The sequence below is a fragment of the Mesoplodon bidens genome, assembly GCF_964165515.1.
Source record: "Mesoplodon bidens genome assembly, chromosome: X".
NCBI classification, from domain to species: Eukaryota; Metazoa; Chordata; class Mammalia; order Artiodactyla; family Ziphiidae; genus Mesoplodon; species Mesoplodon bidens.
The window spans coordinates 45319953-45347140 of record NC_138163.1 but is presented as its reverse complement, the minus strand read 5'-3'; the positions used below and the strand labels follow the sequence as shown (position 1 = coordinate 45347140).

General features: G+C 41.6%; 1 protein-coding gene across 5 annotated transcripts in view; it reads left to right on the top strand.

Annotated features, from left to right (window-relative positions):
- The window catches only part of TMEM164 (transmembrane protein 164), a 165715-nt gene that overhangs the window by 86056 nt on the left and 52471 nt on the right, over window positions 1-27188 (top strand). For 4 of the 5 annotated variants that reach the window (XM_081222615.1, XM_081222616.1, XM_081222612.1 and 1 more), the window contains one exon: window positions 15855-15921. In XM_081222615.1, coding sequence (XP_081078741.1) covers window positions 15855-15921 — 67 coding nt within the window. Of the gene's footprint in view, window positions 1-15854; window positions 16226-27188 lie in introns of those variants that run through there. The other variant, XM_081222613.1, reaches the window with a different exon arrangement.

Sequence of the window (27188 nt, the reverse complement as noted above, 5' to 3'; positions counted from 1 at the left end):
TATCTTGTTTCAGGTTTCTGCTGCATGAATTGGCCCCAGGTTGTTTTTTTCTCATTTCAGCCTTAGGTTTATTGTTAATGGAGATTTCTTCCAGATTATTGTAACAGGATGACCATCAGTCTAAGTTTTCAGTAATTTGGGGGAGTTTTCTCATTTTCTGTATCTTGATACGTATTTTAGTGGAAAGCTGGGAGAGGCTGTGTTAGTGGTGGTTAAGCAAATGCTATTTTAAACTAGAAATCCAGTGTGTGTGTATGTATGTATATATGTGTGTGTGTATATAAATATATATATATATGTATTTTAATTTTTGGCTGCGCTGCGCAGCTTGTGGGATCTTAGTTCCCCGACGAGGGATCGAATCCACACCCTTGAGAGTGAAAGCGCAGAGTCCTAACTACTGGACTGCCAAGGAATTCCCTATACTTTGGTTTAGAGCAGTGGTTGGCAACCTTTTTCTATGAAGAGCCAGACAATAAATGTTTTAGATGTTGTAGGTGATATGGTCTGTGTTTTCACTACGTACCTGTTGTTGTAGCATGAAAGCAGCATAGACAGTACTGTATGTATACAAATGAGTTTGGCTGTGTTCCAATAAAACTTTTCAAAAACAGGAGGACTGGTCGAAAAAGTTCTGGAGACGGATGACAGTGATGGTTGCACAACACTGTGAAGGTACTTAGTGCCACTGAACTATACACTTAAAAACGGTTAAGAGGGTAAATTTTATCTTATGTGTATTTTACCACACAAATCACCCCCCTCCCGACCCAAACGTAACAGGAGGACCATATTTTGCTGACCCTGCGTTTAGAGCCATTCGATCTAGCACACAGAGAGAGGAGGAGGGAAGAGGAAATTCCATGTGTACAGGGACTTTGCTCAAAGCTCTAAGGCAGTGAGACAGATTTCTCGAGTATTTAAAAGGAATATCATAGTTGGAGTGGGGTGGGGTTCTGGAAAGCTGCAGTTCATCCTGGTGATATCATCCCATGCTCTTTAGGGACAGAGATACCCAGAGTTTATAGTCACACTTTCTGGCATAACGATCAGAGCAGGGATTTTCTCCTCCCGAGGCTTGGGGAACCTCTGCAGCTGTCACAAGTGTTCATATCAGATGCAACTGAAAAGCCAGCCAATCCCTCCTTCTTGGCGACTGGTGATGCTTCCTGTAGATGATCTGGTCTCTTCGCAAGGCTAGAAACTCCTAGTTTTTTGGTTATTAACCACAACAGGTTCACTGGATAAAAAGGAACAGCCGCTAGTCTGAGTCAGCTGTTGCTGCAACTCCTTTCCAAGATTCTTGTGCCATTAGGATTTACTTGTCCGCTGGAGACCTGGGCCCTTCACCTCTGGAAGCAATGCTGCTCTCAGGACCCCAAGCCACATTTCTCTCAGTGGTGTGGAAAACATCCTCCAACTTCCCAGCTCTTGCCTTGGCAGCCCTCAGCGTTTCTAAGACCTGGAAAGAGCCTGAAGTCTAACCGTGGCCTCCCATCTCCCTGGGGGAAGCAGGTCGCTGGTGTGTTTAATGCTGTTCTTAGAGCAGAGTTAGCATATCCAGATCCATTTATATGATCGTGCCCCATCTGAAGAGCTAAGAGCTCTCTATTGCACCTGAAAGGCGGGGCTGGTGCTGAAGGCCCACCAGTCATGTGAACTGCAGGCATGGCCAGGAGCAGCCTTGGGCAGCGCTGGGTAGCTCGGAGTTTCATGCTCTCTGTTGGAAGGAAGAAGTCATCATCACTTGGTAGCTAGCTTTCAGTCCCCCTTCTCTGTCTCCATGGATCCCGCCACCATAGAGGGCTCTGAGTGCCAGTAGCCTCTTAGCAGCCAGGATGCCGAAGAGCAAGCTGAAAACTGTCTTTAGAAAAGGATGGGATTCTTGGTTTCACAAGGGCCTAGGAACCTCTTAGAGAAGCCAGCCTTTTGGGACGTTCCTCTCTCTGAGCTGGGGTATTTTGAAGGAATAGATGGAGGAAAAGGGAGTGACTAGCTTTGGGTTGTGATCAGCCAGCTTAGCTGTCTTGTGAGCACCTGTGGCAGAGAACTCTTCCCCTACCCCACCCCAGGTAAGAAAAGTGCATAGCCCAGAGCTGGTTTACATCCTGTGCCACAGGAAGTGTAGGGTACGGGGACCCCCACGTCCCAACGCTGAACCCCTTAAACCTGCTTATTTTCATGTACCCATGGAAGGGAGTGGACCTGTGATGCAAGCAGTATTATTTGGTCATGAGTGTCTGCTGACTCAATCTGGAGAGGCTTTTGAAGGAGATGAGATGAAATTTCACCTGTGCTACAGAGAGCAGGGGTGCATTGCTGGATGGAAAGAGGTCTGGAGGCCGGGTGTGAGCCAAGGTAGGTGAGGGAAGCATGCGGGTGTGTGAGGGCAATTAGGACAGCCTGACATGTGATCTTGGCATTGCAAGATTGATGCCCTGTTGGCCTTGGGGCCACATGGTATTATGAGAGTTCAGTAGACCCATGACCCTCTCTTTTGCTAGATCCCATTCATTATACACTCAATTTTTTTATACACTCAAATTTTTAAACAGCAGTATTCTCCCCAGGGAGACTCATATCTCTAGGACTGTCCTGAGTTCATGAGCTGGGCTCAGGCTGAAGCTGCTGTGTCTTAATGGTTTCACTGTCTCAGCAACCCCTTTCCTAGTGCTCAACAGACCAGCTGCTCTGGAACCCCCAAAGGAGCAGCCTTTTGGCATCTTCATCTCAGAGGTAGCTGCTTTTTGGTCTAGCTTTGGACTCATTACTGAAAAGGGTATTTGGGAGACTGTCTGTGACCTGAGCAGCTTTATTAAGACTGTGCTTGGCACGGGAGAGGAAGCTGTACATATGAATGCTGTAGATTTCAAAGGGAAAGACACCGGGAACCTAAAATCCGTAGTAAATAAACAGCAATTCAAGGACACTAATTTCCTTTCTGATACGGAAGCTGCTCTGGTGTCTGCGGTCCTCTGAGCCACTGCCAGGTTGCTGCCTGCAACTATACATATTCTCCCTTAATGCATAGAAGAGGGAAGAAGCTTTCAGGTTGTTCACAGGCCTCCCCTCCCCTTCCATACACAGCAGAAGCAGCCTTTCTCCCCACGTGTACATGTTCAATTTTGTTCTCTGCTGGGAATTTTTGACTTCTACAGTCTTGGACCACAGTTTCTTTCTTTTTTTTAAAATTTTATTTATTTTTGGCTGTGTTGGGTCTTCATTGCTGCACGCGGGCTTTCTCTAGTTGCGGCGAGTGAGGGCTACACTTCATTGTGGTGTGCGAGCTTCTCATTGTGGTGGTTTCTCTTGTTGTGGAGCATGGGCCCCAGAGTGCACAGGCTTCAGTAGTTGCAGCGCGCAGGCTCAGTAGTTGTGGCGCATGGGCTTAGTTGCTCCGCGGCATGCAGGATCTTCCCAGACCAGGGCTTGAACCTGTGTCCCCTGCATTGGCAGGCAGATTCTTAACCACTGTGCCACCAGGGAAGTCCCTGGCCCACAGATTCTGATTCAGTATTTTCATCTCCCCAAATTCTCTCCTGGAAGTCTCTCTGAAGGTTTTTGGAGCAGGGACTGCTTTTGTTTTTTTTTTCTCCCTTGTTGGGCTGTTCTGCTTTCAACATGTGCTTGAATGTCAATTTTCCGGTAAAAGCAAGGCTGGAGATACAGATGACTCTTCCCATCTGGGGAAGCATGAAAAGGAGTTCTCAGCAGAGGAGCGGGGACTGATTGTTTTGGGCCTCTTTGTACTTTGTCAGCACACCTAATCCTTTTGGAAGCCAAGTTCAGAATCTACAGTGCTAATTATTGGGCAAAAATTAATAATAATTATTATTGGGCAAAAGTAATTCCAGGAGGGAAAAACAGTACCGGATAATAGATAAGGTTTGGGTAAGCTATGTAGGAGCTGTTCAGTGGGTAATGAAAAAGTAGGGGGAATTCCCTAGCGGTCTAGTAGTTAGGATTCTGTGCTTCCACTGCTGGGGGCACGGATTCAATCTCAGGTCGGGGAACTAAGATCCTGCATGCCGCACGGTGCGGCCAAAAAAAAAGAGAGAGAGAGAAAGAAAAAGGAGAAAAAAAAAAGAAAAGAAAAAATAGACATTTCATTCTCATTATAAAAGTAATCCAGTCACTATAAGGAAAACATCAAGCATTACAGAACAATAAAGAAGAAAATAAGAATAAGTGATAATTCCTCCATTAATATGTTGGTATAATTTCCTCCCAATCTTCTGTGTATATATGCCCATTATGAAAAACAAAATTGGGATTATTTTATTCATGCTACTTTGTAATATAGTAAAAGTTAATATGCTATGATTGTTTCCCAGTGTCATTAAATATTCTTCTGAACATGATTTCTAATGACTGCATAGTATTTCATCATCTGAATGGACATAATATGTATTTAAACCGTGCCCTGTTATTCGACATTTGGTTTGTTGGATAGATATGATTTGTGGAATCTTGAGAGCAGTGGAAGTAGATGGCTTTAGGTTATAGTTCTGCTATTTCTTAAGCCTTCAGAGCAAGGCTTAAATCTTAGCATCTATTTCCTCATTTGTCAAAGAAGGCTATGAATAGTAACTACTTCTTTGGTGGTGACAATTAGATGAGAGATGATCCATGTTAATCTCTTAGCGTGAAACCTAACATAGACTAAGTAATCAATAGGTGTTAATAATATATAGAATTATCCTTGTCTTTACGCTTCACCATCTGTGTACTAACTTAACTGTTAGAATTAGGATCCCAGGGAAGGAAAATTGCTTTCATGCAGATAAGTAGAATTTCAGGATGAAAACTGCCTTTGGAGAAGTAACCCTTTTCATTAGTTGAGCACTTTCCAGATGGGGCCTTTGGCCAACTTCATGAAATTCACAGGAAGAAAGGTTTTGGAGCCCCTGCAGTTGTGTAGCCCCATTTGGTCCAGAACAAGGAAGTGAGAAACCACCAGTTGCAACCAGGAAGTTTATCTTCGTGCCCACAGGCAAAGCCAGCCAAGCCTTCCTGTTGTACTTGTTTGGTTTTCTTTACTTGTTTTTTATTTTCCAACTTTTATTCTGAAATTTTTCAAACCTATGGAAAGGTGAACAGGGTGGTACATCAAGCATGGCTATGACCTCCACCTAGATTCAGCGGGTTTTGGCATGCTTTCTGATAACTGAGTTCAAAGATGTAAGATCCTGGGCCTCCTGGTGGCGCAGTGGTTGAGAGTCCGCCTGCCGATGCAGGGGATACGGGTTCGTGCCCCGGTCTGGGAGGATCCCATATGCCGCGGAGCGGCTGGGCCCGTGAGCCATGGCCTCTGGGCCTGCGCGTCCGGAGCCTGTGCTCCGCAACGGGAGAGGCCACAACAGTGAGAGGCCCGCATACCGCAAAAAGAAAAAAAAAAAAAAAAAAAAAGATGTAAGATCCTAACTGCATTCCCTGCTACATGACAGGCTTGTGCTGTGGGGCCTCACACAGTGGGCAAAACGTATATACTCTGAGACCAAGGGCTTACGGAAACAGAAGTTCAGAGTAGAAGGACCCTAGGGTCTGAGATGATAGAAATATATTTATTGTTTTTATAATACAAATTACAGAAAGCAAATCTTCATGTAGTTCCTAGCTGAAGGGAAAAAAGTTGATCCAGACTTCAATCAAGATGACAATGTATAAATAACTTCTAATATATTCATATAATTGAATAATATACAGCAGTGAAAAACAGACTAAGTGTGTTAACATGGACAATTAGAAGAAGCCATGTTGAATGAAACGTAATTTGCAGAAGGGAATGGATATGCATGTACACACACACGCACAGTATATCATTTATCATTTATTTAATGAGATAGTCATGAAACAACAATGCATATGGTTTGTGGATATATACAAATGTAATAATGTATAAAAACATAGGAAGGACTCCAACTCCTTCAGAATAAAGGCTCCATCTGGTTAGGGAGTAGAGGAGATGAATGGTATTCAGGAAGGTTACATGGAACTTCAACCAAATCAGTAATGTTCAAACTTATTAAAGTGGGATGCTGAATGCAAAGGTTCCTTTTGTATTATTTTTATACTTTTCTGTATGTTGGAAAATTTTAGTGTTAAAACTAGAGGGAAAAAGCACTATTTAAAAGGCTTAGAATCTAGGAACACTTATTTTGTAGGTGTAAAAGCTGAGGCTGGGAGAGTTGAGTGTTTTGCTTCTCATATATTTTTGAATTTTATTTAATTATCATACAGTAGAGTTGACTTTTTGGCATACAGTTCTATGAGATCTTTTTTTATTATGATAAAATACACTTTACATAAAATGTAACATCTTAAGCCTTTTTAAAGTGTATGGTTCAGTGGCATTAAGTACATTTATGTTGCTGTGTAACCATCACCACCATCCATCTCCAGAACTCTTTTCATTTTGCAAAGACTGAAACTCTGTACCCATTAAGCAATAAATCCCATTACCTCCTATCCCCAGTCCCTGGCAACCAGCATTTCTGTCTTTACGATTCTGACTACTCTAGATAGGTACCTCATACAAGTGGAATCATACAGTATTTGTTCTTTTGTGACTGGCTTATTTCACTTAGCAAAATGTCCTCAAGGTTCATCCATGTTGTAGCATGTGTCACTATGTCTAAGGCAGAATGATATTTCATTGTATGTATATAGCAGATTTTGTTTATCCATTCACCTGTTGATGGACACTTGGGTTGCTTCCATGTTTTAGCTATTGTAAATAATGCTGCTATGAACATCAGTGTACAAATATCCCATAGAACCCCTGCTTTCAATTCTTTTGGGTATATGCCCAGAATTGGAATTGCTGGATCATATAGTAATTCTATTTTTAATTTTTTGAAGAACTGCCATACTGTTTTACACAGCAGCTGTACCATTTTACATTCCCACCAACAGTGTATAAGAGTTCCAATTTGTCCAAATCTTTGCCAACATTTGTTGTTTTCTGTTTTTGATAGTAGTCATTCTAGTGGTGTGAGATAGTATCTCATTATGATTTTGATTTGCATTTTATTTTCTACTTTCCCTTGTGGTTTCTTCTTTGATCCATTGATTGTTTAAGAATGTATTTAATTTTCACAAATTTGTGAATTTTCCCATTTTCAGTTCACCCTTGAACAGCATGGGTTTGTACTGCATGGGTCCACTTATACATGGATTTTTTTCAATAAATACTACAGTACTGTACAATCTGCTGTTGGTTAAATCTGTGAACATGGAACTTTGGATATGGAGGGCCAACTATAGGGTTATATGCAGATTTCCGCTGCTTGGGATATTGGTGCTCCTAAAGCACCCCCCGCCCACGTTGTTCAAGGGTCAACTGTACTTCTGTTAATGATTTCTAACTTCATCCTGTTATGGTTAAAGAAGATATTTTGTGTAATGTCTATCTTTTAACATCTGTTGAAGCTTAGTTTGCCACCTAACATATGGTCTATCTGGGAAATGTCCCAAATGCACTTGAGAGAATGTGAATTTTGTTGTTGTTGGGTAAAGTGTTCTCTATATGTTAGATCTAGTTGGTTTATTGTGCTGTTCAAGTCCTCTAATTTCTTGCTTTTCTTCTGTCTGACTGTTCTATCTGTTACTGAGAGTAGAATATTGAAGTCTCCAACTATTATTGTAGAACTGTCTATTTCTCCCATCAACTTGGTCATTTTTTCTTCATATATTTTGATGGTCTGTTATCAGGTACCAACATGTTCATAATTGTCATATCTTCTTGATGTATTGAACCTTTTACTAGTAAATAATTTTCTTCTTCGTCTTATAAACTCTTTTTATTTGGGCAGACATTTATTTATTTATTTATTTATTTATAAATTTTAGTTTATTTTTTGGCTGCGTTGGGTCTTCGTTGCAGCATGCAGGCTTTCTCTAGTTGTGGCGAGTGGGGGCTACTCTTTGTTGCGGTGCATGGGCTTCTCATTGTGGTGGCTTCTCTTGTTGCGGAGCATGGGCTCTAGGTGCACGGGCTTCAGTAGTTGCAGCACGCAGGCTCAGTAGTTGTGGTGTGCGGGCCCTAGAGCGTGCGGGCTTCAGTAGTATTGGTGCATGGGCTCTAGAGTGCAGGCTTAGTAGTTGTAGCACACGGGCTTAGTTGCTCCGTGGCATGTGTGATCTTCCCAGACCAGGGATCAAACCTGTTTCCCTTGCGTTGGCAGGCAGATTGTTAACCATTGCGCCATCAGGGAAGTCCTGTAAACTCTTTTGATTGATGGTTTATTTTGTCTGATATTAGTATAGCCACCTCTGCTCTCTTGGTTACCATTTGCATGGAATATCTTTTTCTATCCTTTCACTTTCAACCTATTTCTGTCTTTGGATCTAAAGTGCGTCTCTTGTAGCCAGCATACAGTTGGATCATATATTTTTTTTAATCCTTTCTGCCAATCTCTGTCTTTCGATTGGAGAGTTTAATCCATTTACATTTAAAGTTAGTACTGATAAGCAGGGGCTTCTGTCATTTTGCTATTTGTTTTCTATATGCTTTATAACTTTCTGTCACTCATTTCCTGCATTACTGTCCTCTTTTGTGTTTAGCTGATTTTTTTTGGTAGTGTAACAATTTAATACTCTAATCATTTATTTTTGCATATATTCTCCAACAATTTTCTTCGTGGTTATCATAGGGATTACAGTTAGCATCCTAAAGCTATAACATTTTACATTGAATTTATTAGCTTAATTTCAATAATATACAAAAACTCTGATCCTTTACAGTTTCATCCCTACCCCTGTCAGTTAGTGATGTCACAAAATTATATCTTTATATATGTATGCCCCCAAACTTAATCTATTTAAATGCATTAGTCTCTTAAATTATGTAGAAAACAAAATGTGGAATTACAAACCAAAGTTACAGTAACACTAGCTTTTAGACTAATAATTGTGTTTTTAAAAATGTATTAATCTCTTAAATCATGTAGAGAAAATTAGAGTTACAAACTGCTGTTACACTAGTACTAGCTTTTATAATTGCCCATGTATTTTCCTTTACTGAGATCTTTATTTCTTCATACAGCTTTGGGTTACTGTCTGGTGTTCTTTCATTTCAACCTGCAGGACTCCCTTTAGCATTTCTTGCAGGGCAGGTCAAGTCATAACAAACTCCCTCAGTTTTTGCTTTTCTGGAAATGTCTTAATTTCTCTCTCAATTTTGAAGGACAGTTTTGTTGGATATAGGATTCTTGGTTGACAGGCACCCCCCCCCACAACACACACCTGTTTAGCACTTTGAATATGTATCTGCCCATTGCCCCACTGCCTTCTGGCCTCCAAATCTGATGAAAAATCAAATTACTCTATCAGTGTGGGTCTATTTCTGGGCTATTCTGTTTTGTCGTTTGATATGTCTTTTCTTGGCCAGATTGCATTGTTTTGATTGCTATAGTTTTATATAGTAAGGCTTACAGTCAGGTAGTGTGATTCTTTCATCTACCTTCTACTTTTTCAAAATTATTTTAGCTATTCTTTCTTTGCCCTTTCATATACATTTTAGAGTCAGTTTGCCTGTATCTACAAAATATCCTGCTGAGATTTTGATCAGAATTGCATTGAATCTATAGATAATTTTGGCGAGAATTGACATCTTTCTTATGATGATCCCTTTAATCCTTGAACATGGTATGTCTTTTTATTTGTTAGATCTCTGATTTCTTTAATCAGCCTTTTGCAGTTCTCAGTGTACAGATTCTGTACATATGTTGTTAGATTTATACCTAAGTATTTCAGTTTTGGGGAAGATAATGTAAATAGTATATATTTTAAAAAATTTGGTTTCCAGTTTTACACCACTATTGTGTAGAAATGTTATGATGTTTGTGTGTTGACCTTGCAATCCTGCAACCTTGCTAAAATCATATATTAGGTTTAGGAACTTTCTTATGATTCCTTGGGATTTTCTACAAATATAATAATTCTTTGCAAACAGAGATAGTATTATTTCTTCCTTTCCAATCTCTATTATTTTTGTTACCTTATTTCACTGGCTAAGACTACTGGCATGGTGTTGAATTGGAGTGCTGAGAGTGGGCACCCTCGTCTTGATCCTGATGTTAATGGGGAGAGCATTCAGTATCATTAAGTATGATTTTGGGCATAGTAATTTTTAGATGTCCTTTATCAGGTTGAGGAAGTTCCCTCCTATTGCTAGTTTGTTGGTATTTTTGTTATCATAAATAGATGTTGAATTTTGACAAATGCCTTTTCTGTATCAGTTGATATGATCATATACTTTTTTATTCTTTACACTGTTAATTTGGTAGAATTCATTAATTGAATTTCAGATACTGAGTCAACCTTTCATTACCAGGACAAACCCCACTTAGTTGTAGAGTAGTGTTCTTTTTATACTGCTACATTAGATTTGCTAACATTTTATTGAGGATTTTAGGGTCTGTGTTCATGAAGGATATTAGTTTAGTTTTAGTTTTCCTCCTCCTCCCACCTCCCCTCCCTGTGCCCCCCAGGTTTTGTATCTGGGTAATAATAGCCTCATAAAATGAGTTGAGAAATGCTTGCTTCTGTTGTATTTTCTGGACCAGGTTGTATAAATACTTGGTAGAATTGATCACTGAAGCCATCTGAGTCTTATTCAGAAGATTTTTGACTACAGATTCTTTTTTATTGAGATATACTTGACATATAACATTATATTACTTTCAGGTATATAACATAATGGTTTGATATTTGTATATATTGTGAAATGATCACCACAATAAGTCTGGTTAATATCCATCACCACAGATATTTGCATATTTTTTTCTTATGATGAGAATTTTTAAGATATGCCCTCTTAGCAACTTTCAAATAATACAGTACAGTACCTATCATCACCACGCTGTACATTACATCCCCATGACTTATTTATTTTATAACTGGAAGTTTGTACCTTTTGACCACCTTCACCCATTTCACGCACCCCCAACCCTCTGCCGTCTGGCAACCACCAGTCTGTTCTTCGAATCTGTGAGTTTGTTGTTTTGTTTATTTGTTTGTTTTAGATTCTACATATAATTGAGATCATGCAGTAATTTGTCTTCCTCTTTCTGACTTACCTCATTCAGCATGATCCCCTCAAGGTCCATCCATGTTGTCACAAATGGCAAGGTTTGGACTGTGCAGGTTATCTATTTCATCTTTGGTGAGTTTTAGTGGTTTGTGGTTTTAGAGGAAATTCTCCATTTTGTTCTAAGTTCTTGAATTATGTGCATAGAAATATTCATAGTATATCCTTATTATCCTTTTAATTCCCGAGGGACTGTAGCGATATCCCTTCTTTCCTTCCTGATATTGATAACTTTTGCATTCTCTCTTTTTATCCATGTCATTCTGCCTAGTGGTTTCTCAATTATATTGCCTTTTTCAAAGGCAGGCTTTTGGTTTCATTGATTTTTCTCTATTGTTTTTGTTTTTACTTTCATTGATTTCTGCTCTTTATTATTTCATTCTTTCTGCTTGTTTTGGGTTTATTTTGCTCTTCTTTTTTTTGGATTCTTAAGGTGGAATCTTAGGTTACTGCTTTGAGACCATACTTTTTTCCTAATATAAGAATCTCATGTTATAAGCATCTCACCCATTTTGGCATATCGTATTTTAATTTTTGTCCAGTTCAAAATATTTTATAATTTCCTTTGAGAATTTCGTTCTATGAATTTTCCTTTCCAGGCACTCAGAGAACTTTTTCTGTTCCATGTCTTTTGATTCTTGGTTATAATCAAGTGCTAAATTCAAATATGTCATCTGATGAGGGTTTTTTAATAGCTTCATTTGTCATTGTGAATAATAACATGATATTCGTTTACCTTGCTTTATTAAGGATTATAATAGTTATCATGTATTGAGTGCTTACTATGTCCTAGGCACTATGTTGATCACTTTACATGGTCTTACCTCATTAAATTCTCTCAACAACTCTTTTAGTTGGTACTGTTATTAGCCCCATTTTACTACTGAGGAGACAGAATCACATATTTTTTTCTTTATTTTTGAAAATTTTATTATTTATTTACTTGGCCATGCCATGGGGCATGCAGGACCTTAGTTCCCTGACCAGGGATTGAACCCGTGCCCCCTGCAGTGGAAGCGCAGAGTCTTAACCACTGGACCACCAGGGAAATCTCTGAATCACAGATTTTAAGTGATTTGTCCAGAGTCAACTCAGCCAGTAAGTGGTAGAGCTGGGATTTGAATGTAGGTTTGATTCCAAACCAAGTTCTTAACCATTATACTACATTTCCTCTAGTTAATTTATTTCTTGGCTTCTCAATAAGCTTGTCAGCTTCTTGAAGGCAAATACTAGGTCTTAATTATATTGATCTCCTTTTCTCTATAGCACCAGGAACGATATTAAACACACACTAATGGACTAATGTGTGTGGACTAAATTTAATGAAATTAACTGACCTGAAAGAGAATCAAACCCATAAAACTTGCCATATTGCCCCAGGTTGTTACCAACTAAGGTAACTTAGTACAGTATCCTACACAGAAACAAAAAAAGCTGACAGAATATTTGTGACAGTGGTAATGGCCAAGTGTTCTAACCGGCAAGAAGAAGATTTATAAGTGTGACTAACTGACCTGGAATCCATCTCCAAGCTCTACTCTTTGGTTCTGGCCTTCAGTCTGTCCTTTTGCTCTCTCTCGATCTCCTTCTCACACTTTGAATTTTTAAAACAGTTCGACTTTCCTACATGGTTCATGATCCCTCTCCCCTTTTAATATGAGGCTTTTAGGTGAGCTCTTCACCATGTATTTAAGAAACATGTATCTGAGTCTTACTGTATGCCATGTACTTTTTTTTTTTTTTTTTTTGCGGTACGCGGGCCTCTCACTGCTGTGGCCTCTCCTGTTGTGGAGCACAGGCTCCGGACGCGCAGGCTCAGCGGCCATGGCTCACGGGCCCAGCCGCTCCGCGGCATGTGGGATCCTCCCGGACCGGGGCATGAACCCGCGTCCCCTGCATTGGCAGGCAGCCTCCCAACCACTGTGCCACCAGGGAAGCCCTGCCATGTACTTTTTTAAGCACTTTATACATATCAACTCCTTATAATAATTCTGTGAGTTGGTACTGTTATTATTCCCATTGTACAGATGAGGGAACTCTCACTGGATTTTCTAGTGGCTCATTTTCTATTTCCAATACCCAATAGAAATCTGAGTGGCAGGCTGGAGGTGGTATAAAGCAAAAGCAAAAGCCTTTACTTCTGATGTGGTCAGTCATTTACCTGTTGGGCTGTGGCCTGGGTCTGTAGAGGGCAGTGAAGCTGTGTAATTTTGCAACAGAACACATTAGGTGTTCCGTCACTCTTAGGCATGACCTTCCCTGCCCCATGGGCATCCCAGAACCTTTTTTCCTACCTGGTCTGTTGTCTGACACACACACACACACACACACACACATGCACGCATGCAACATGTGTAATGTTCATATCATGGATTTGAAGTGCAGGGTACAGCAGCAAAAACACGGTCTTGAAACTTGGTGAGTGTGACTTCTCCCTCTGCCACTTATTAATTATCTGTTTGATCTTAGGCAAGTCACTTAATCACTTAGTGCTTTGGTTTTCTCAGCTGTGAAATTGAAAATGATACTGATTATAATAAAAACTGTGAGGATTAAATAAGGTGATGAATTTGAATACTTAGTCCAGTGATTGGCACATGAAAGTGCTCAATATATGTTAGATATTTTTTATAATTAGTGATATGCAAGACCCTTTTATATATTAAGTATAATTCACCCTTTGGCCTGTATGTAGCTTGTGGAACTGAATTTTGAGGACCCAGAACAAGGCTTGTCTTTATCTAGGAATTTATTGGTTATTTTGAATCTTGATGTTGGCTTCTACCTTCTTTATCTCTGGCCTTCCATGGGCCTTTGGGATCAGTTCCATTATCCTCAAGATTTAACTTTTATTGCCCAAATATCTACTTGGCCTTGTGTAAATGCCAGCATTCTTTCAAGGTCAGTGGCAAAGCCTAGCACTAGAGTTCAGCTTTACCTCAACTATCAGTGAGATGTTTCCTCTCCCAGGGCGAGTGTTTCTGCTGTGGCTGTCACTTAGGAGGGTCTGGGGGCAGAGTTAGGCCACACGTTACTTCACCTCAGCCCTGGAACGTCTGTTAATGAGCCCTGCTCCAGGCATTGAGGCTCGAGCCAGAGTTTTCAACAGTCACTTTCTGAGAGCATGGGGTGCCCCCTAGAAGGATGCTGTTGTAAAAGCCTGGTAGTCTGGCCAACCCGGGGAGGGACATTGCATTGGTGTGCCTCCAAGGAGGTGGTAAGAGAGACCCCTGTGACCAAAAGGAAAGAAAATGGAGCATCCGTGTGACTCTCTACCTGAGGTCATATTTGCAATGGAGGAAGGGAGGCAGGCTCTGATACAAGACAGTGAGAGGGGTCTGGAGTCAGATAAACCTGGGTTTGCGTTGTGGCTCTACTGTCCTCTGTGTGGCACTGACAAAGTCACTTCACTTTTCTGAGCCTGGTTTCCTCATCCGCAAAATGCAAACACTAATTGTACCCATCTCATAAGATTGCTGTAAAAATTCGGCGAGAGAATTTACTTACAGCAGTTAATTTGATACTTGCCTGGAATATGTTAAGTGCACATCATCACCATCATCGCAGCATCGGTAACAACAAGCAGCAGAAAGAAACAAACAGCAGCCTTGGGGCTTGTGTGCTGTTCCCTTGGGGCTCCTTATAACATTGTCTCTTAGCCTTAGGCACACGTCTGTGAGCGCCAAGAGAAGAGCTTAACTTCTTCTAGGTCCCAGTCAGGGCATTCACAGAGATCCTGGTATCACGAGGCTGCTGTGAGTGTGGGTGTGAGAGAGCGCGAGAGTGAGCTTGAGGTCCAGAAGCCACGTTGACTCAGCGATGGTTGTTCGTGACCCGTCAAATTAGCTTTTCTCCAGGAGGATCAGACTGTCATTCTTTGCTTCCCCCTCAGTAGTAAAGGACTAGTTGCCTGGATGAAGGAAGCTGCTTAAATCCCTCCCCACAGCTCGCACAAGCAGAATTTGTTCCTGACTCGCTTGTTCTTGAGCAAGTCAGGAACCCCCTTACAAAGGGTTCCTAGTGTGGGTTTTAACAAGTCTGGACTTGGGAAACGGTATCCCTACCCGATGCTGGAGACCCGTGGTTTTCTTGTCTCTGTCTCTTTTTTTCTTTTGTGTTTTGCTTTTAAAGCACAGAACCCAGTATGTAAAATAGATGAAGGAAAGTTTGGAAGGCTGCCACTTCTGCCCTCCCCACCTCCCGCAGCAGCCCCTGAAGGTGTTTCTAAGGTGGGAGAGCGCATTTGCAAATGCTGCAGTTGGCTCCCTGGGTTGTATTAGCTAGCCTTTTTATGCCCAGGTCTCTGTCTAGGGAGAAGCCTTGGGCATGGCTGTGGAAATAAGCAGCCTTGCTCTAAGAAACAGGTCTCTACTGTAATAACACACTAGTGTAATAACACCTGGCTCCCGCAGTTCCCATTTGTAAGGCTGCCTGAGCCGCAGCAGTTGGAGCTGAGATTGGGACTGACCGCATGTTTAGGGAACCCAGAGCTCATTATGCAATGAAGTGTTGTAACCAAAGCGTGTTCACAAAGTGGTTGGGGGATTTTGAGGTGGTGGTGGTGCTCTTCAGAATATTTCAGTTAATGCAAAATACACTGCTTTTCATTTCTTTATGCATGTGTGCCAACTCCAGTGCCGTTTTACACAGAGAGCCACTTGTTTACATGCTCTCCCATCTGGCATGGCATAACCTGACAGTTTTGTCTGCCTCTGCATCAGAGTCAGGGTATGACCTGCACTTTATCTCTTTTCCTCTCCAGGCTACAGATGCACATGTTGAATGGAGCTCTTCTTGCCCTGCTGTTTCCTGTGGTAAATACGCGGCTGGTAAGTAACCTCTTCTAGGAACATACCAGCAACATACAAAATGGTATTTGCTTGCTCATCCTTAGCTCATGTGCTCGTGTGAGTTTTAATTTTTTTTATGTTTTTTTATTAAAGTATAGTTGATTTATGATATTATATCACTTTCAGGTGTACAACATAGTGATTCAATATTTTTATAGATTAATCTCCATTTAAAGTTATTACGAAATATTGGCTATATCCTCTGTGCTGTACAAAGTATCCTTATAGCTTATTTATTTTACACATAGTAGTTTTTACCCCTTACCCCTCCATGTAAGTTTTAAAATACCTACACATTCAATGTTGAGGTTTGATGCAGCTCTGTTTGGATGCAGTGGAGCTTGATGGGGGCGAGAGTATTGTATGGAACTCTAGGGCTTTAATAAGGGTTTATTTTAGGTCAGAACCAAAACAGACCAAAAAAGCCTACAGAGGCTCTTGGAAGGGTTTGGTGAAGAGAAAGGGGCCCCACCCATTCGACAGAGGCTTCTAGGTGTTCTAAGGGCCTCTAGTGTGGAATCAGCCACATTGGTCCAGAATAATCTGCTGGGAAGCCTCAAAGCCAATCTGCTTTGCCAAAGGCCCCTTTGGGCAAGAACTGGATTTCTTCCCTCTTCCTCGAAACCCACAGGGCAGTCTGGCCCACACATTCCCCCAGTGGCTAGCAGGTAGAATCCCCCTGTGGCAGGTGGCTGGGTGATGAACCAGTGCAGAGGGAAGCAGAAGCTATAGGAGTGGCTGGGCCCCGTCCTCCGACTCCCATATGTGGGGCTGCAGAGGGATTAGCAGGCTGAGTTAGAAAGCTCAGGGAAAGAAATCACCTGTGAAATCCTTCCTACTGCTTTCTGTTTTCATGACTTAAATTTGCCTCATGCATTAAGATCATAGTTTAAATTTCATAATGATAACCCTTCCTCTTTGGATAGCATTTTATAGTTTACAAGGTCTTTTCAAATAACAGTTGTGTAACCTAGATATTAAGCTGGGTGAGGGTGAGTATTATGGCCTCTGGTTATAGAAGAAGAAACTGACATTCAGGGAGACACACAAATTCTAAGTGGCAGAGTTGGGAGTGGAGACTAAGCCTCAGATCCTACAACCACAGCTACACTTCACTCTCTCTGAGGATTTAGTCACTCCCTCTCCACAAATACTCATGTATACCCTTATGATTGTTATACTTTTCTAGGTGCATATTATATATACATCAGTAGAAATTCTTCCCTCCTTCCCTCCCTCCCTCCCACCCTTCCTTCCTTCCTTCCTCCCTCCCTCTCTTCCTCCCTCCCTTCCTTCCTTCCTTCCCTCCCTCCCTTTCCCTCTCTAATGACAGATTTGCTATTCTATTTGTTATGACACCTAATACTTTCCAAATAAATGTCAAGCTATAGCCAGCCAGCTTATCAAGAATGTCCAAGTAACTTTCCTTAACACTGAAACTTCTTTGATGAGCTCTCTCTTAACTAGCAATTCCAATCACTCTGGTAAATAATCTTGGTCCTCTTTTTCTAAAATGAAGCTGATAAAAGCTCAAGGTGGTGGCTCCATTTGCATATGTCTTGACAATTGGCTTTGGTCTTGGTCTGGTTATTTTAAGTGGTTGGGACCCCTCCTGGGTTACCCTGGCTTTCCAGACTTTTTGCTTTGCAACCCCTTATTTGAACTCAGACCTCTTATTTGACTTAAAATAAGACACAGGAAGGTAGGCAACTCTTCAAGCCTGATGATCCAGTTAGGCAGGAAGTCAGCTTTTGACTTCTCTTTTGCCCTTCCTTCCTTCTTGGCCCTTGGTCTTTTTAATCCTTTTTTTTTTTTCTAATTAGCTATAATGAGGAAACAAGGAAAGTAGAATGAACTAATTGGTGTGTATTCCAGTAACACAGACATACATACACTCACACATATAAAGACAGAGAGTGAGGGAGTTGGAGGAAGTTGCCACAGTCAGCTAAAGGATTTGGGTCATCAGTGAATTTCCATGTGCTGTAGTACTCTGTCCTGTGCCTCATTGGCACCGGGGTTTGCAGACCAGCTAGAGAATACCCAGATCCAGCTTCCTCCTGGTTCTTCATCTTAGAAGCTGACACCTTAGAAGAAGGAACGTGTATTCCAATGGCCCATATTACAAGTAAGTGCTCTTTGCCTCCAGGATTTCAGAGTAGGTCTCTTTCTGGCTTCAGATGAAGTGTCTCAAGGGCGATTTCCCTTTTGTTTCTTGGAGGGAAGGAGGGGAAATGCATCATGGAACTATTATTAGATCAGCAGAGAGCTGAAAGCTTGTCTGGTCTAATCTTCTAGAGGGGGAACTTAGATGGATAAATGACTTGCCTAAAAAGCCAAGGTGGGTGCCCCTCGAACCCAGGTCTCCTGACTCAGACTTCAGAGCCCTTTTCCTGTTGTCTGATTGAAATTCAGTGTGAGTTTGAATACTAGTGAGTCAAGATGCTGGAGATGCTGCTTAGCTTCTCTCCATCTAAAAGAGTTGGGTCATAGTCTTCTTTGATAAGTTGATGAGGACCATAGAGCCTCTTCCCAGATGCGCAGAGACAAGTTTGCATACAATTTCAGGGGGGATACAGACTGCCACCTCCTGCCCCTTTCGCCCATAAGCCCATCCATGGATCCCATGTTAAGATCCCCCCAGCCCAAGCTGTCAGTGGTCCATGGCTTGGAGAATAGATGAGCTGCCTATTTTGTGAGCTCCTTGTTATAGCCAGTGGCTTTTTGGTCTGATGGTGATGGGGTTCCTTATCTATGCCTGGGACTTTGCAAAGAATATCATCCATGCCAAGCTAAACCACCTTCTGGAAAGTGCAAGCCAAGAGTTGGGGGGGTGGTTAAGTAGGGTGCCCATGGAACTCGGCTGCATATTAGCTTTGCAGTTATAGCTCTTACCTTGCAAAGCTGGTGGTCTGGTCCTCAGAATGAGGCACTGGGCCCAAGCTGCATCCCCAGACCTGTGCCTTTTGCCCTGAAATGCCCATGACAGTTTCTTATAAATGCGATGTGTTCTGAGCAAGGGAGATTGGAAACAGAAAAGAAACTTAAGACACTGTATCAGCCCCCTTCTCAGACCAGAGACTCTAGCCTGGCCAGTATTTATGTTTGCGGCCATCTGTCTTCTACTAGAATAATAAGGAGAAGAAGAATAATGATTCTTTTCATCAAGCTCCTTTCTTCTTCAAGGCTCAAAGCCTCAAGTATATTATTATCTCATTATCAAAATTGCCCATTATTGTGTATCCATGTTGATCTGTTACATTAGTTCCTTTATTCCTCCTTTACCACCCCTCCCCTTTTACCCAGTTCTTTTTCTCTGTTAGATGGTTCTCCTGAATGTTCCTAACTCTCAGACTGAGTGGAAGAGGTTAGTAATGATTTTTTCATTACTGGGGTGACTACTCCCCATCCACAATCATTATTATCTCAATGTTCTTGGGATGTAACTGCCACCGGCACACCTTGTACCCATGTGGGCTTCTGGGAAAACTTTGCTGTCACCAATGCAAATCGGCTCTCACTCTGCTGATTGGCGTATTGAAACATGCTAATTGACCTAGAAAAGTTATTTCTGTGAGTGACAAATTGAGCTATTTTAAAAAGTTATAGTTTGGGTTTTGGACCTGAACTAGGGACAGAATGTCCCTTTGCTTTCTTTCTTTTTTTTTTTTTGCATTTTTGAGAGTTTATTTTTGAAACAGAAAATTTGTACATTACAAATACAAGACATTCTAGGCTAATTTTGAGGGGTTTTTTTAAAGTAATGTGACCGATAAGTTAAGGTAATTTTTAGCTATCTGATTTCTTTTTCTTAGTTAAGCTCAAAGAAGTAAAACTATAATTCCCTTTGCTTTCTTAATAGTACTTAAAATAGAAAAAGCTTGTTTTCAAAAGAGGCCTTAGCTTTCTGAAGAACTGATTTGGGCAAAATTGCACCTCGACCTTCTACAAAGACCAGCGTGTTTCTGATCAGATGAATGCCAAGTGTGCAGGGATGTGGAAGGTGTTGAGAAGGCCTGGGCTTCCACCGAATTCTAGGGACTACCCTAGAGTATGTCTAATTGCTGCCTGTACTTGAAGATTAACCTTTGAGGGTCTTACATCCTCCATGAATACAGGCCAGCCATACCAGTCAATCCAGATTTTTATTGAGCACTTTTCTGTGTTAAGTATTGTGCCGTATGCTGCAGGAGATGCAAAAGCAACCAGAATACATTCCTGGCCTTCAAGGAACTTGCAGTTTAGTTAGAAAGATGAGGCATAAATGCCTGAGAGGTGATGGCAATGTTAGAGTCAAAATGGTGAAAAAGGAAAATTGCAAGGCAATTCAGGCTCAATCGCTAAATTGCAGTTGTTCCGACCTCTTAAGAAAATGGGAAGAGGATTAATATTAGCAGCATTTTTTGAGCACCTACCATGTGCCAGGCAATTTATGGTTGTTCTTATTTAATTCTCACAAGAACCCGATTTTACCTATGAGGAAACTGAAGTTCAAAGAAGCTAAATGACTTGCTCAGGGTTACATGGTTTGTAGGTGCTAAAGCTAAACCCGAGGACTTTACACTCTAATGCATTGTCTCCTGGAGAGGTCGTTGGATGCAGTGGTCCAGAAAGGCTTCATGGAGAAGTAAAGTCTGAACCAAACCTTGAAGCGCTATTAGAATGTGCGTGCAAATTGCAGAGGAAGGAGGTAGTTCAACCAAAGGAATGCCAGGGCCAGAGGCATGGAGGTAGGAACCAGTAAACTCCTCACTGAGAGTCTGAAGAGCAGGATGGAGAGTCCTGAACTCCAGTTCATATATATAGACTTTGCCCCTTATTTGCCAATCACCAGAAGACATCCTGTGACACTGCTTCTGTCACATCTTCTAGCTCTTGTAGTGTTTAGAGTTTATGTGTATTTCTTATCTTTTCCACCACTACTAAGAATCCCTTGCAAGTAGATGGGACTTTGCAACCACAAAAGCTTTCACAAATATAAATATGTCACCCTAGTGTAGTTGTTAACAGTATGGACTCAGGGATCAGATTCTGTAGGTTCATACCCTGGCTGTGCTACTCATATGTGTGTGTGTGCCTGTGTGTGTGTGCCTGTGTGTGTGTGTGTGTGTGTGTAAGAGAGAGGGAGGGAGGAAGGGAACTTGGCCAAGTTACTTAACTTGAATGGGCTTCCGTGCTCTCATCTATGATATGGGGGTGCCTCCCTCCTAAAGCTGTTCCAAGGATTAAATCAGTTAGTATGTGTAAAGCATGTAGCAGAGCACCTGGCAGATAGGAAGCCCTCAAGCAGCATTAGTTGTTAATTATTAGTCTTTGGTCTTCACAGAAACCCTGTGAGGTGGGTATTAGTGTAACTGAGCCAGGTTCATTTGCCTGATGCACAGCAAGCCAAACGCTGAGATGCTGAGGTTTGCCACAGAGAAAAATTTATTCACAAGGCAGCCAAGCAAGGAGAACAAATCTCAAATCCACCTCCCCCAAGGCGAGGGGCTCAGGGTATTTATGGGACAAGGAAGGAGGGTGGTCCGAGGCCTGGGGTAAAGTGATTGGTGGCAAGAAGGTGAAGTAATCCGTGTTCTGTGCAAGTGTATGTGAGTTACATGCTTCTTCATGGACTGCGTGTTCAGAAAAATGGTGACCTTAGCATGATCTGAGGGTGGAGTTTTGGGCCCTGTGATATCAAAAGGTTATGCATCAGGCACTCTCAGGCCCAGTTGAATGGTTGGTGGTCTCGACCAGTTTGAACTGGGCAAGACTAGTTCCACGTTCCTGAAAAACAACTTAATACCTCTGTAGGGGGTGGTTAAAGGAGTCTTGTGATATAATCTGTAAGCTTCATGCAGCTTGGAGGGTATACAGTTTGTAAAAACAGTTAAGGCGAGCTTGGTCGGTGAAGGCAGGTTACAGGATATTATTTATTAAACAAGTTACGGTTTAAGGAATCTAGCTAATGACCGCCCTCGCTTTCATTAGTGTCTCCATTTTACAGACTAAGCCTTAGAAAGTTTAAATAACTTGCCCAGGGACACATAGGAATTGACAGAACTGGCCTGAGAACTTCTGTCTTTCTGATACCAAAACTCATGGGCTTCCTTCCTCCTCTTTCCTAATTGTTTAGATTGATTTTCAAGCATTAAGCCTAGTCAAGTCTTTGCAGAAATTTTATACAATATCCATTAGAGATTTGGAGGATTGATTATACTTTCAAGAATTTTTTTTGCAAAAATAATATACGCTCCTTGAAATATCATTTAAACAGATGAGTATAAAGAGAAAGCCAATCTTTTAACCCCATCAACTTTCAGTCCTGTCCCCCCGTGGGTAAGTTGTATTAAGGGTTTGTATATGTTGCCACATTTTTCTTTTGCTCATAAATGCAGATAAAGATGTTCACATTTCTAGGGTTGTTGGTTTGTTTGGGTCTAGGTTTCTTGCACAACTGGCATTGCACTATAAACATCCCTCCAGAGTATTTTCCTTTAACCTAACATTAGAATCTGTAATCTCTTCAGGTATGGTTGTAGCTCATTCTTTTCCAATAGCTGCTTAGCATTCCATAGTTTGGTTGGACTGTATATTCAGCCTGTTGCCAGGCTCTCAGCACTTCATCATAACTTGTGTCTTTGGGCAAGGATAGTGTCTTTTGTGGTATCTGTCCCCTGCAGGGCACCCAGCACATGGTAGGTATCCACAGAGAGTGTAAGTGAATTAGTCAATCAACTCGAACCTGTGTCTTGCTCAGAGAAATTCCAGGGATCTTTCACACACATGTCCAGGATAAAATCTTAGGTATGAAGACAGAGGGATGATAGATGATATTTTTCACAGGTGAATTATTCCTTAAACCACTTAAAATCATGATGTTTTCCTGATTACAGCAGAAGACATATTTACTGAAGAAAATTTGTGAAATACAGAAAAGTAGAAATAAAAAAATAATCACCACCAATGCAAAAGTGGTTGTTTTTCAACGTATTAACAAGGAAAAAAGAACACCACAAAGCATGAGGCTTTTGTGCCTCTGCCGTTACAATTGTATAAATGTTTTCTTTACAGAAGTAATATATTCATAGTGGAAAATAAAAGAAAATACAAAAAAACACCAAAATAGAGCAGAAAACATTGAGCAGTAACAACTGTTCACATTGTTTGCAGCGTATTCTCAAGGTCTTCTCGTCTCTGCCTGGTTGTTAAGAGTTAGCATAATGTAGTGGTCAAGTTGCTGGCCCTGGAGCCAGCCTGTCCTTGCTTTTGTGGCTGGCTCCTCTGCCTTTATTCATGTGTAACTTGGTAAGTTACAAATTTCTGTGACCTCATTTTTTTATGTGTAGATTGGTGCTCAGCTGAATTGAGATATGTGGGGTAAGCACGTAGCCCAGTGTCCGGCACATAGTAAGTGTTTAGTAAGTATCAGATGCTGTCGTTGTTACTACTATTCCTAACGTTATCTTAGAAGTTGAGGCGTGTTCCTATTGGCATGTGCTATTTGATGTTAGCCTTCAGGGCCTTGGCCCCAGCTTCCTGGTTGGGTGATGGTGAAGTGAAGGGGGCTTTGTTTCAGAATTAGCCTTGCCGAGTGAGATTAAAATTCCCTGGCAGGATTTCTTTTCCACATTGACTAATAGCGCCTTTGCTTTTTTTTTTTTTTTTTTTTTTGCATTTGTTTCCCAGACAGCCTGTTTGATTAGGGAACTGACCAGCTCTCTCTCCTCCCTTCATGACAGGTGAATTAGGCCCACTCCTGGTGTTTCTTCCCATTTGACTGAAACATCGAGACCTTTGGGTTTGTCAGTGACGCCCAAGCCCCCCCAACCCATGGGGAAGGTGGCAGCCGTGAATGAGAATGGCAGGCAGTAGCCTCTGCCTCCAGAGCTTAATAGTTCTTTGCCTTGGTTCTATTCCTAAAAAGCGATTAGAAGGCACAGCCTCTGGCTCGTCCAACCAACACTTCTCGTTCAATCTTGAGCCACTCCCCCAAGCAGTGTTTCTTTATGCAGTAAAAGTCTTAGCTAGTGGGTGAGTTCACTCTCTCCAGTCTGTGGACCAGTGGTTGTCAACCGTGGCTGTACCGTAGAATCACCAGAGTCAATTTCAAGACCAGAGCCAATTTCAAGACGTAAAGCTTTTCAAAAAGCACCCCAGGCAATTCCAGTATGCAGCTGGGGCAGTGCTGCTCGGTGCCCTGTCCCACTCCCACGCTACTGCTGACTGGGATTTGGGGCTCTGACCAAGTTCATTTCACCTCATCAAGCATCAGTTTCCCCATGTGTCAAATGGGCTTAGTGACATCTGCTCTCTCTACCTCACAGATGTGTTATGGAAGAAAAGATAGCAGACAACAAAAGATAACAAAGAAGAGTTAGCAAAGAGCTTTGAACATTTAAAAGCACTCCACAAATGAATGCTTGCCTATTTCTTTCTCCCTTTAATCATTTTTTGAGGGGGGTTTAATTGAGATATAATTTACATAATACAAATTTATCCTTTTAAAGTGTACAATTCAATGTTTAATTTTAGTGTATTACAGAGTTGTCAACCATTACCACTATTTAATTTTAGAATATTTTCATCATTCCCCCAAAAAGCATTAGTGACATCTCTCTGCTCTCCCCTCCCTAGACCCCGGCAACCACTAATCTCCTTTCTCTCTCTCAACCACTAATCTCCTGTTCTGGACATCTCATGTAAATGATTTCACATAATATGTAGCCTTTTCTGACTGACTTATTTCACCTAGCATAAAGTTTTCAAGTGCATCCAGGTTGTTGCATGTATCAGTACTTCATTCCTTTTTATGGCTGAATAATATTCCTTTGTACAATATACCACATTTTTAAAAGATTGGAGTATAGATGATTTACAATGTTGTGCTAGCTTCAAGTGTACAGTACAGTGCTTCAGTTTTTCAGATTCTTTTCCTTTATCAGTCATTACAAAATATCGAGTGTAGTTCCTTGTGCTATACTGTAGGTCCTGTTGGTTATCTCACGTTCTGTTTATCCATTCATCCACTGATGGACATTTGGGTTGTTTCCACCTTTTGGCTATTGTGAATAGTGCTGCCGTCAATATTTCTGTAAATGTATCTGTTTGACTGCTTTGGGGTATATACCTAGAAGTGGAATTGCTGGGTCGTACGGTAACTCCATGTTTAACCTTTTGAGGAACTGCCAAACTATTTCCCAAAGCAGCTGTCCTCCCAGCCTCCCTTTATGTCCCATGCACCTAGGACCTTGAGTAAAGTGACTGGAGACTTGAAGACAAACTGAGGGTTTATAAGTCCAAGGGGAGGATGGTCACTTCTGAGTCCCAGTACTGCACTGGTACCAGTTGAGGAAACTTTGATGATAGGAGCCGGCCAGAGGAGCTGACCCAGCAAAGAAGTTTGGGGCAGGGAAAATGTTAAGTCAGGAGGTTCTAAAATGCAGTGGATAGTATGTGTATAATTCTATAGATCTGTAATTTTATATTAAAGAAAATGGAGACATATGTAAAGTAGAAAAAGAAAACTATCCTAGTGCATCCATTACCCAGTTTCAACAATTATCGACTCATAGCCAATGTTTTTTTAATCAGTGGACCTTATTCTACCTCAAACTGCTTCCCCCCCATCCTCCCACCACTCACTCTTATACCTGGATGATTTTTAGGGAAATTTCATGTAATTTTAACTATAGATATTTCATTATACATCTTTAAAATATAAGGACATATATATATATATATATATATATATATATATATATATATAATCACAATTCCATTATATCTATAATCGTTATCAGTAATTCCTTAATATTATCAAATACCCAGTCAGCGGAGCACGGGTTTCTAAGCCAGCCAGAACACAGTTCCAGTCTTGCTTCCACAACATCAATAGCCCTTCTCTGAGCCTGTTTCATATTGTAAAATGAGGACTATCATAATAATTCCTAAATCTTCAATAAGGTAATGCATGTAAAGTGCTTGCCACAATGCCTGCTGCACAATAGTAAGTGCTCAAAACTCACCAATCCAGAGCCATACCTGCACTATCTGGCCCTTACCCCCCTTGAAGCAATATTCCTCTGCCTTAATCATCCCAGGACCAGGTACGAGGCAACCAGAGACCAGTCCTATAGCTTAGAGCCTGCTGTAATTATTCAAACTAACCAGTCCTAACTGGTTACCCTGCCCTGCCTTGACTGTCCTGCAGAAATGCAGAAACTAATAAAGGCCATGGCCTAGGCTCTCCCCTCGCTCCTGACCCTTTGCCTCCTGACCAACACTGGTGCTTCCTCATGTGGCTCTGCATGGCGTGGGTGCCTCCTATTTCTTTTTTTTTTTTTTTTTTTTTGCGGCACACGGGCCTCTCACTGTTGTGGCCTCTTCCGTTACGGAGCACAGGCTCCGGACGCGCAGGCTTAGCGGCCACGGCTCACGGGCCCAGCCGCTCCGCCGCATGTGGGATCTTCCTGGACCGGGGCACGAACCAGTGTCCCCTGCATCGGCAGGCGGACTCTCAACCACTGTGCCACCAGGGAAGCCCCACCTCCTATTTCTGACCTATGAGTATGATGAACTTTGTTTTCCTGAAAAAAAATAGTAAGTGCTCAATAAAGTTTAGCTAAGATTATTATTTAATAATAATGTAACATATCTGAGTTGCTATTAAGGTACCTTTAAGAATGGTTTTGGCTTAGAATCAAGAAACAGATTTGGGGCCTTGCCAACAGATTTTTTTTTAGGGGAAAAAAAACACCCAAACCAAAAGGTGGCTGAAAAAGCTACAGAACACTGGCATATATAGTTTATTCCCCCTGAGATTCCCATTCATGGTGGTAGAAGAATGTGCATATTAAAGAGAGAGGTGAGCGGGCTGGGATGTAGGGTGCCAGCTTTGGAACAGGTTCAGGGCAGGGGAGGGGCACTGCCAGCAAGAGGTGGGTGAGGTCCTCAGATTCCTTGCTCAAGAAATGAAGCCCCAAGTAACCTGGGCGGCCACGGGCTTAAAGCTCCACCTTGTGGGGACTGGTGCCCAAGCTACCCTGCGTCTGTGCCTGAGGTCTGGGAATGGAAGGCAGCCTCATCCTGCTGGGTTGCCCTTAGAATCATTCCCCTGCTTCTGGGGCGGGCTTGCTCTCTTCTGCCTGTTCCAGGCATCAGCTGACAGCTTTTTAATAAAAATGGAACCCAAAGGAGGGATGATAAGGTATCTGATTTTAACCCAAAGTGAGAGAACGCCAGATGTTTCATTCTGTCTGAAG